Source organism: Hevea brasiliensis, chromosome 4 (assembly GCF_030052815.1).
Source record: "Hevea brasiliensis isolate MT/VB/25A 57/8 chromosome 4, ASM3005281v1, whole genome shotgun sequence".
In the NCBI taxonomy this organism is placed as follows: domain Eukaryota; kingdom Viridiplantae; phylum Streptophyta; class Magnoliopsida; order Malpighiales; family Euphorbiaceae; genus Hevea; species Hevea brasiliensis.
In genome coordinates, this window is record NC_079496.1 from 1,483,833 (window position 1) to 1,495,158 (window position 11,326).

Genomic DNA, 11,326 nt, shown 5'->3' on the forward strand with positions numbered 1-11,326 from the left:
TCAATTCTAGCAACAGGAGCAAAAGTCTCATCAAAATCAATACCTTCCTCTTGATTATATCCTTGAGCCACTAATCTAGCCTTATTTCTAATGACATGTCCTTTATCATCCATTTTGTTCCTAAAAACCCACTTGGTACCAATGATAGAATAATTTCTAGGCCTAGGAACAAGTTTCCAAACTTTATTTCTCTCAAATTGATTGAGTTCTTCTTGCATAGCAAGAATCCAACTCTCATCACTTTGAGCTTCATTATAAGACTTTGGTTCAAGTTGAGAAACAAATGCAACGTTACCAAAGTATTTTCGAAGTTGAGCTCTTGTCATCATCTTTTCTGAAGGGCTATCAATTATGTCCTCCTTTGGATGATTTCTATGATATCTCCATTCTTGAGGTAGGTCATCATGATGTGGTTCATCAATTTGGAGTTCTTCAATATTGGGCAATACTTCTTGATCACCTTCTTGATCTTTCTCATTAGCATATTTATTGTCAATATCATTCCCAAATGCACTTTGGGGCTCAATAGGTTGACTTTGTTGCTTTTGAGTCTCATCCTTTTTTCTTCCAAAAATTTCACCTAGTTCATCATCATCACAAACAATCTTTCTTTCCAAGAAGTTGTTAGTTTCATCGAATATAACATGAATGGTTTCCTCAACTAACAAAGTTCTCCTATTAAAGACTCGATAAGCTTTGCTATGCATTGAATATCCTAGAAAAATACCTTCATCTGATTTTACATCAAACTTTTTGAGATTATCTTTCTTATTGTTCAAAATATAACACTTACAACCAAATGCACGAAAGTAAGAAATGTTAGGCTTCCTCCCTTTCCATAATTCATAAGAGATTTTCTTTAAGAGTGGCCTAATCATTGCTCTATTCAAGATATAGCAAGCAGTGTTTATGGCTTCTGCCCAAAAATATTTTGGAAGACTATGTTCACTAAGCATTGTTCTTGCCATTTCTTATAAAGTTCTATTTTTCCTTTCTACAACTCCATTCTGTTGTGGGGTTCTAGGAGCTGAAAAGTTATGAAAAATGCCATTGTTTGAACAAAATTCATCAAAAGATTGGTTTTCAAACTCTCTCCCATGATCACTTCTAATGGAGGAAATGGCTAAGCCTTTTTCACTTTGTACTTTCTTACAAAAAGATATAAATATACTAAAAGTTTCATCCTTATGTGCAAGAAAATATGTCCATGTATACCTAGTGTAATCATCTACTATGACCAAGGTATACGCTTTACCACCAAGACTAATAGGTGTAATAGGACCAAACAAATCAAGATGTAACAACTCAAGAGGTCTAGATGTTGAAATAACATTCTTTGATTTGAAAGAAACTTTGGTTTGTTTCCCAAGAGAACAAGGCTTGCAAACATGGTCTTTTTCAAAGTTAATTTTTGGCAAACCTTTAACAAGGTCATATCTTAAAAGTTTTGAAATCACATGCATACTAGCATGACCAAGTCTTCTATGCCACAACCAACTATCTTCTTCAAGAGATACAAGGCATCTTTCATTTCCATTTTCAATAATATTCAAATCAAGCAAATATACATTTTCACTTCTAGGTGCAATGAATAATGTATGATCATTATGCAAACTTCTAATCTCACAATGTGTAGAATTAAAAGTAACTTTGTAACCTTTATCACATAATTGACTTACACTAAGGAGATTGAATTTCAAACCTTCAACTAATGCGACATCCTTTATGCTTGGATTTTTCCCAATAGAGCCACTTCCAATGATGTAAGCTTTGCCTTTGTCCCCAAATCTCACATGTCCACCACTTTTCAAGGTGAGGTTTGAAAATTTTTCTTTGTCTCCAGTCATGTGTCTTGAACAAGCACTATCAACATACCATTGTTCACACTCTTGCTTGCTTCTAAGACATACCTGAAATTTATTGACTATTTCTTAGGTACCCAAGCAAGTTTGGGTCCTTGAGAGTTAGAGACATTAGGAATTGTTCCTTTAGGCACCCATATCCTTTTTACTTTTGAGGAACCTTTCCTTATGGGACAATGACTAACCATATGACCATTTTGGTTGCAGTAAAAGCAAATGACATTTGATAATGAATGAGATGAAGCTTTTACAAAGAAATTTTTGTATTTTCCATAGTGCATGAATCCATCATAACCAAGACCAGATTTTTGATTTGATAATCTTTGAGAACCAAGTAACGTATCAAGAATTTGTGTGCCATTTGTGAATTTAGCTAAATCATTGGTCAAAGATTCCACCTTAGTTTCTAAAATCCTGTTTTTCTCAATGAGTTTTTCACAAGCAATTTTTGAATCTTCTAACTCCTTATTCAGCTCATCAAATAAGACCATTTGATTTTTATAAAATTTATTTTCTTGTACAACAATGCTCATAGAATCATTTTCAGCTCTTAAGGAAGCAATTTCTTTATTTAAAGCAGAACATTTTTTCTTATAAACTTTGTATTCTTCATATAATTTGGCAAATGCTTCTTCATAATCCTCAATACTAAGAGAGTCAGAATTATTTGCCTCAGTGTTGATTTCTCTTTGTTGGGAACTTTCTGGTTTATCCTCTTCTAGAGCCATGAGACAAATGTGTGCAACCTCCTTGTCACTAGAGTTATCACTTGAGGAATCATCACTATCCATCCAGCCAGCAACTAAGGCTTTCTTGCTCTTGTCTTTTGAATTCTTCCTTTTCAGTTTAGGACAATTTGGCTTGATGTGACCAGGTTTGTTGCATTCAAAGCATTTAATCTCACTTTGATCTTTGCTTGTTTCACCTTTGGGAGAATATTTCTTCAAGAATTTCTTATATTTTGAACCTCCCTTTTTGAATGCTTTCTTGAATCTTCTTGTAATCATGGCAAGATCATCTTCATCACTTGAACAATTGGAGCTGTCGCTTGAGGCAGCCTTAAAGGCTATAGTTTTCCTTAATTCATCCTCTTGGCTTAACTTTAAGGCAATTCCTCTCTTTTTCTTTTCATCATCTAGATTGCTCTTGCTCTTGTCATAAAGCATTTCATGAGCAATAAGAGAACCAATCAGCTCATCATAAGTGAATTTGGAGAAATCTTTGGTGTCAAAGATCACCGTAACTTTTGTTTCCCATGATTTAGGTAATGACCTCAAGACTTTCTTGACTAACTCTTCTTCAGTGAATTCTTTTTCAAGAGCTTTGAGAACATTCACCAGATCAGTAAATCTTGTGCTCATTTCTGAAATGGTTTCTCCAGGTTTCATCTCAAATAGTTCATATTCCCGAACAAGCCTATTTGCTTTTGATTCCTTCGCTTGATTAGTCCCTTCATACGTGACTTCAAGTTTATCCCAAACTTCTTTTGCAGATGCACAACCTGAAATACGATTATACTCAGTTGCATCAAGTGCACAATGAAGAATGTTTAAAGCTTTAGCATTTGAAGAAACTTTCTTCCAATCAAGTTCATTATATTCATCTTCTAGTTTTTCTCTATAACCATCAGCATGCAATTCTAATGGAATTTCAGGACCTTTAACAATTCTTTGCCATGCTTCAATATCAACAAATTGAATAAAATTTCTCATCCTCACTTTCCAAAAAGAATAATTAGAACCATTAAACAAAGGTGGTCTAGTGATAGAGTGTCCTTCAGCTAAAGGTGCAGGGATACCAGCTGTGTTAGATGTGCCAGCCATTATAGGATCTCTCTAAGGTGTTTAAACCTCAAGCAAGAGAGACAAGCTCTGATACCAATTTGTTGTCTCAAAGAAAGTGACCAAGAGGGGGGTGAATTGGACACTTTAGACAATTTTTCAGTCCTTGCTCAAGACTTAATGAAAAATTGAGGCTTTGCACTTCTATGTATATGTATAACTCTGTTCCTAGGATGTAATTTAAGTAATCAATCAAGTTATGCACAAATACTAGCTCATACACAAAATAATTACTTGATATCAAGTGCATTTTCTCACATATAATTCAGAGTTTGCAATATTAGCTCAATAAAACAAATTCTCGACACATTTAATATATAATCAGAAAATCAAAGTGCTGAAAATTAAAGAGTTAAGGGAAGAAGAGAATCAAACACAATGTTTATAGTGGTTCAGCTCTCTTGGCCTACATCCACTCTTCCCAAAGTCCCACTTTGAGAGTTACTCCACTATTTGATATTTTCAACAGGCAAGATTCAAAGCCTTTACAATCTCAGCAAGCTTCCCAGGTGCTTGAAGACCTTTACAACGTCTTTGCTTCCCACAAAAGACCACAAGCTTCACAAGGTGCTTGCAAACCTCCCACAAGCTTCACAAGGTGCTTGAAAACCTTCCACAAGTGTGTCCTCACACTTACACAACCTTAAATAGGTTTTGGTGTAGAAGAAATCACTCTCAATAACTCTCAAATACAGAATTTAATGCTAGAAGATTGAGAGAGAAGATTTGCCACTCAAGCTCAAGAGTAATTGAATGAAAGCTTTAAAAACCACAATAAATTCACTATGAATAAGAACACTTTCATTAGTTAGAATTGTAATAAATGATATCTTTTATAGGTGCTTTTCATTGCCAAAAATGTCTAGTAGAGAGTGTGTCCAACGGCTCTTTAATTTTCAAAAAACTAGCCGTTATTGCTTAGAAAGTCGTGCAGCAGAATTGAGTCAGGTCAGGTCATAAAAATAGTTAACTAAAATTTTCACCGGTTAACTAGTTTTGTAAGATAGAGAATTTTAGACATCAAAACTAGTTAACTAATTTTTGCAACGGGTTAACTAATTTCGCTACTGCCTGACTTAAAAATTGAAATTTTGAGTTTTTGAAAAAAGGTTGTAAAAATTATTTTGACCATTCAAAAACCTTAGGAATGATATAAAAACACTTTCTAAATCCTTGAATCTAAAAACAAAATTGATTTTAGGTCTCAAATGGCATAAATTCTCCAATCTTGTACAATGGACCTAAGAGCTTAATTTCTATCATATTTCTTCATGGACTTTGATTCGTCTTGTGTTATGCAAGATGATAAACTCCTTTTATATCAGCCATATCAATAGAATAGTCCTTCCATCAATGTTTTTGCATATCATAACCTATAAAATCACTTCAAATACTTATGCACAAAAGGTTAATATATATTTCATTAAGTTTTGTTATCATCAAAATCAAGCTCATTTTCGCTTACAGGGCCTACAATTTTATTATTAAAATATCCCAAATTTAATTTTAAATTAATAGTTTCTAATTATTATTATTATTATTATTATTAAAATTTTTACATTCTCAATTATTATTAAATGCTAAAAGACACAGAATTAGAATACAATGAGTTTGATATGAAGGTGACTGACGAATAATGCCACCGACCTTTATGTGTCTTTACATATCAATATAAACTTTAATTTGTCCACTCATAGATACTGTCAGATGATGGGGGTCATCACAGATCTATGGCAATGTCATCACTAATGTATTTAATTCAATACTTTATTAAACAGTCTTTAATTAATTAAATTGAAATCTCGATAAATATTGAATTGTACTGCGAACCCTCGTGGAGGCATAAATCACATTGCAAAGTTTGTTTGTGTTAAAGGACTTCGCATGCCATATTTCTTTCCAAATCTTATGCCGCATACTATCCAAGTTGGATTCTGCATCCGAATGAAAGTTGCGATGTACAGAAAAGCCATAACACATCCCTGGAAAATGAAAGTTTGACTCATCCTCCTGCATGTTACACCTGAAACATACTCTCTACATCCTTGGGACCGTACTATTGTGTCCTCATCATTAATTAGAGATTGCAATTTCCATGCAACTCGTTGAAGAATTCTCACCCCACGTTACTTTTTGCAGAAAAAGGAAAATAATGAGTCAAGAGATTGGAATGGTTGGTTAAGTTTTCAACTTATCTCATTCTCGTCTGATATGGAATGAAACGAGAACAATTATACAAAAATCTACCACCACCTACCTTATTTCCATATTATTGATCATATTATACTTCAAAGAAAATATATTAATTGGTCTCAGAGTTGTTAGAGCCTCAGATGAAGCCCATCCGAGATCTCACAGGTCCATTTAAGCCCCAATTATTGTAGCCTTTAACCACTACCTTGCTTGCTTGCAATTGAAGAAAAACAGAAGCAAGCAAAAGCAGCTGCTGTTGCCACCTCAGCTCTGAAAAATCTGTGTCTCCTAATGGTTTAGCTAGGCCTTCACTTTCTATTCCTTTCACCCTACCAAAGCAATCTCCTACCAGCTCTTAAATACCTCACTCAATTTCCTTGCCACTACAGCCAAGAGAAAAAACGAAAATAAAAATAAAACCCAGTACTCAAAACACATTCTTTGGTAACACTATGGAGGCCAAAAAGTGTGTTCTTGCCGTATTAGCATTGTTAGTAATAGTGGTGGAAGTAAATGGAGGAGGTGATGATCAGGCATCTTCAGTAAAGCCATTGGTTAAAATAGTAAAGGGAAAGAAGTTGTGTGACAAGGGATGGGAGTGCAAAGGCTTGTCTGCATATTGCTGCAATGAGACTATTTCTGATTATTTCCAGACCTACCAGTTTGAGAACTTGTTTTCAAAGCGTAACACACCTGTGGCTCATGCTGTAGGATTTTGGGACTACAATTCTTTTATAACTGCTGCTGCATTGTACCAGCCTCACGGGTTTGGTACCACTGGTGGAAAACTCATGGGTCAGAAGGAAGTTGCTGCTTTCCTTGGACATGTGGGCAGCAAAACCTCATGTAAGTAGAAAGATTTATGTTCCCCTCATTATTTTTGGTACTTATCATCGAGCAGCTTACGTGCACTGAGTTCAAATCTTCGGCACTCCTCCATATAAACTAACCCTGTTGAGTAGGTTCCTTTTATTATAAGATTGAATTGATGATGCTTGTTAATGGTGATGATTTTTTCAGGTGGCTATGGAGTAGCTACAGGAGGACCACTGGCCTGGGGTTTATGCTACAACAAGGAAATGAGTCCCAGCAAATTATACTGTGATGACTACTATAAGTACACCTACCCATGCACTCCAGGAGTTTCATACCATGGCAGAGGTGCCCTGCCAATCTATTGGTATGCATCTTTTTAACTTTAGGATGTCCAAATTTTGCCCGCTTAGTCTCAATTGCCAATATAGACAAGAAAGGTTGAACATTGAAAATCTCCATCATGTGGTCTATTATAATTAATTTAACAATGAGATTTAATTTAATGTTACTAGTCATCTATAAGATCGAAATTAAGTCATAATGAGATTTAATTTAATAAAGCAACATGTTTTTCTTTTTCACTAATGCTTCGGTTACAGGAACTACAACTATGGCAAGACTGGGGAAGCCCTGAAGATTGATTTGTTAAATCATCCAGAATACATTGAAAACAATGCGACCCTAGCCTTCGAAGCTGCAATTTGGAAGTGGATGACTCCAGAAAAGAAGAATCAGCCATCAGCTCATGATGTATTTGTAGGCAACTGGAAGCCTACCAAGAATGACACCTTGTCTAAGAGGGTACCTGGTTTTGGCACCACCATGAATGTTCTCTATGGAGATCAGGTTTGCGGGAAAGGAGACGATGAATCAATGAACAATATCGTCTCTCACTACCTATATTACCTTGACCTGATGGGAGTTGGTAGAGAGGAAGCAGGGCCTCATGAAGTGCTTAGCTGCGCAGAACAGGTTTCTTTCAACCAAGCTGCTCCCTCTTCATCATCATCATCTTCTTGAAAACTTGCTTATTACTGGGTAAATAGCCTGTCCATTGTTGAACTGTTCTTCTGAAAGGAAAATTTTTAATAAGGGACAAGGCAGGTATAGTTTTGAGGATGTATATTCATTTCTTATTTCTGGTATGAATCTGCTACAATCTGGACAATTACATTGAACCATTGGTTCCTTTGCTCATCTATGTGCAAAATCTTGAGATTTGATTATGCTTAGAAGTTTTATATATTGTGTCGGTTGTGCTGTTGTTGAAGCATTCTCTTAATAATTCATGTGTCTAGTCTGTTCTAACTTGTTATTTTCAATAACCAAACTCAAATTATTTCTTGAATATGCTTGTGCATAAACACTAATTTGAAAAGAAACTGTAGAAAGCCTAGTGGTAATGTCAATAAAGCCATCTGTTCTGAAATTAAGGCAACTCGCGTAGCTGCTGTTTATGCATTGAATTCCCTTATCATGTTCCAAGTCATATTGACATTCAGTGAATTTTTATGTTTAGTTATCTGTGGTATATGGCCCAACAGGCTAATGAAATTTGTTTATGTGAACATGCAAGATTGAAAAGGATCAGAAGAAACAATCAAGCTGCAGTGATCCAGTGATCCTTTACATCCAAGGCTTGGACCACAGCCCCAGAGCTTAAAAACTATAGCTAAATCCAAGCCCATTTGACTCTTAACTCGTCGAGTTGGTGGAAACTAGGGATATAAATGATTCAAGTTACTTCGATTTAGAAAATGGATAAATATTATAAGGTCTCATAGTTTGTTAAAATTAATTATTTAATTTTTATTTTTTTTAAATCTAATTAAAATGTTCTTATATTTTATAAAATTAAAATTTTTAATCCTTTTTTAAATAAAATAGTAGTTAATTTATTTTAATCTAAAATATTTATATTTTTTTAATCCCTATAATTTTAATTATCTATATTATTTAGTTTTTATAATTTTAACTATTTATATTATTTAGTCCGTTTAACTAAGGTTAAAAGAAGTTAATATGTTCTTTAACAAAAATGGGATTAAAAAGTTTGATTTTGCATAATTTTAATTAGATTTAAAAAAAAATAAGAATTAGATAATTAATTTTAACAAAATATAGATACCTAATAATAATTTACGCTTTTAAAATCAAGTTTAGATCATATATATATATATATATAATAAAAATATATTCTTAAAAAAATGATATGTGACACTTTTTTTGAATAATTTTTTATGTGTTATCTTCCATTACTCTCATTTATATTAATTATTATTTAATTTTTTATTTATTTTTAATTATCATTATTATTTATTATATCACCTTAACATTTATAATTTAAATTATTACTTTTTTAAATTTAATTTATAAAAATTAAAATTTTTTGTAATTAAATATAGTATTTAAAAATTACTTACATTATTTTATAAATATTAATTATTATTTATATTTTTAATTTCTCTTTTAATTATTATTATTATTTATAATATTACATTAACATTTATGATTTAGATTATTATTTATAAAAATTTTGATTTTAAAAAAATTAAGACATCTTATGATTAAATGTAATATTTAAAAAATTTTTATATTATTTTTTATAAATTTATTTATGTAAAAATATTATTTATCACATGTTACCCTTCATAATAATAATAATAATAATAATAATAAGTCTTTTATAGTCATTAGCTTAAAGAAAATTAATAATTAATTTATGATGTCATAATCAATTATAAACATTATCCTTTATTAATTATTATTTAATTTTTATTTATCTTTTAATTATCATATTATTTATAATATTACCTTAATATTTATGATTTAAATTATTATTTTTCTTTAAAATTTAATTTTTAAAAATTAAAGCACTTTATAATTAAATATAATATTTAAAAATTCTTTTTATTTATTTTAAAAATACTAATTATTATTTAATTTTTAATTATTATTTATAATACTATTTTAACTTTTATTATTTAAATTATTATTTTTTTAACATTTTTAATTTTTAAAAAAATTAAGATATTTTATGATTAAATATAATATTTAAAAATTATTTATATTATTTTTTCATAAATTTATTTATGTAAAAATATTATTTGCCACGTGATACCATCCATAATAATAATAATAATAATAATAAGAAATTGATGGCCATTAACTTAAAAAAAATTAACCATTAATTTTGATCTAATAATCAACTATCATATAATTTAATCAATATTAAATTATTTCATATATTTTATAAATATTTCTATTGCATTGTTCTATTTTCTATTATTTTTATTATGAAATCTTTATTAAAAACTTGAGAGACAAAAAGTGTAGTTTACGTAAAAAGTTATAAAAATAAAATATAAAGATTTAACTTATTTATAATTAGTATGTATTATTTTTTATGTTAATAATTTAATATTCTTTTTATTTCACATTCCTAATATTTATTATTATTATTATTATTATTATTATTATTATTATTATTATCAACTTATGATGATTTAATTGAAACGGCCAAATAAATAGAAAATATTTTACTGTTATAAAAATTAAATTTGAATGTTTGTTACAATTTTTCAATTAAATAATTTTTTATTATAAATTAATTTGTTATTTAAATGATTTTCATTTGTTTGTCTATATATAGTATGTCATATGAAATATTTAATACACATCAAGAATTTTGTTTTCATTAAATATTTTCATTTTACCTAAAAACTCTTAAATTTTTTTTTATTTGCACTATTTTTTTATTATTTCTTTCAAAATTTATTAGTTATCGTTCTCAAATTTTATTTATTTAAAATTATTTAATAAATATTTATTTATTTATTATTTTTTATAAATTTCTTATTTAATATATTTGAAAATTTGAATATTTTATTTTATTATAATTATATATCGAATGTAACGATAACTAATATTTTGATTATTTATATTTTATTATCATTAATTTTCAATAGAATTAATTTTAAGTTTTAATTAAATATTTAAATTTTTATATATAAATTATCTCTCAATTATATTTTTTATATAGAAGTATAATTTTAATTATTAATTTCAAATATGATTTCATTGAAAATTTAGTTATAATAAAGATGATTAAAAATAATTAAAGCTATAGTATCAAAATTATAAAATCTGTTTTTTAAAAATTGTGGAAACCTAATATTTATCTATTTAATTATTTATTTATTTTAATTATCTAACAATAATTTAAAATCTTTATCAAAAAAAATAATAATAATAAAATAAAATAAATAATATTTTATTAGATTACCTGTTTATTTATTTATATATATATATTATTTTTGAAATTAAATATACATATGTAGTCTGAACAATCCAAATCAATAATAACTCTTATCCCATTCTACACCTAATAGAACTCTTGAAATATATATACCCTAATCATCTTTTCTGCTAGACTTTGCTCTCAAAACTTGTTCGTCACTTTCTTTTCCTACCAAATACTCTCAATAAATATTTTCATCATCTTTTATTTATTGTTATATATGTATATATATACACATATATATAAATGTATAAAAATCTACGATTTATAATCTGATGTGTGCAGAGAATTCCTAAAATTTCATTTCTCAATTA

At 29.5% G+C, this 11,326-nt stretch overlaps 2 protein-coding genes across 2 annotated transcripts; one reads left to right on the forward strand and one right to left on the reverse strand.

Moving 5' to 3' along the window:
- LOC131179091 (spindle assembly checkpoint component MAD1-like) lies at window positions 1-3,685 on the reverse strand. The gene is made up of 5 exons (XM_058144804.1): window positions 2,114-3,685; window positions 1,680-1,910; window positions 461-767; window positions 96-388; window positions 1-6 (listed from the first exon to the last, which is right to left on the reverse strand). The coding sequence occupies exons 1-5, from the start codon at window positions 3,683-3,685 to the stop codon at window positions 1-3; spliced, it is 2,409 nt and encodes an 802-aa protein (XP_058000787.1).
- A 2,577-nt stretch (window positions 3,686-6,262) lies between these two features.
- LOC110633019 (chitinase-like protein 2) lies at window positions 6,263-7,957 on the forward strand. Its single transcript, XM_058144930.1, has 3 exons — window positions 6,263-6,742; window positions 6,917-7,076; window positions 7,312-7,957. Exons 1-3 carry the CDS (start codon window positions 6,349-6,351, stop codon window positions 7,730-7,732), a joined length of 975 nt encoding a protein of 324 aa, XP_058000913.1. The 5' UTR covers window positions 6,263-6,348; the 3' UTR covers window positions 7,733-7,957.
- Window positions 7,958-11,326: the final 3,369 nt, after the last annotated feature.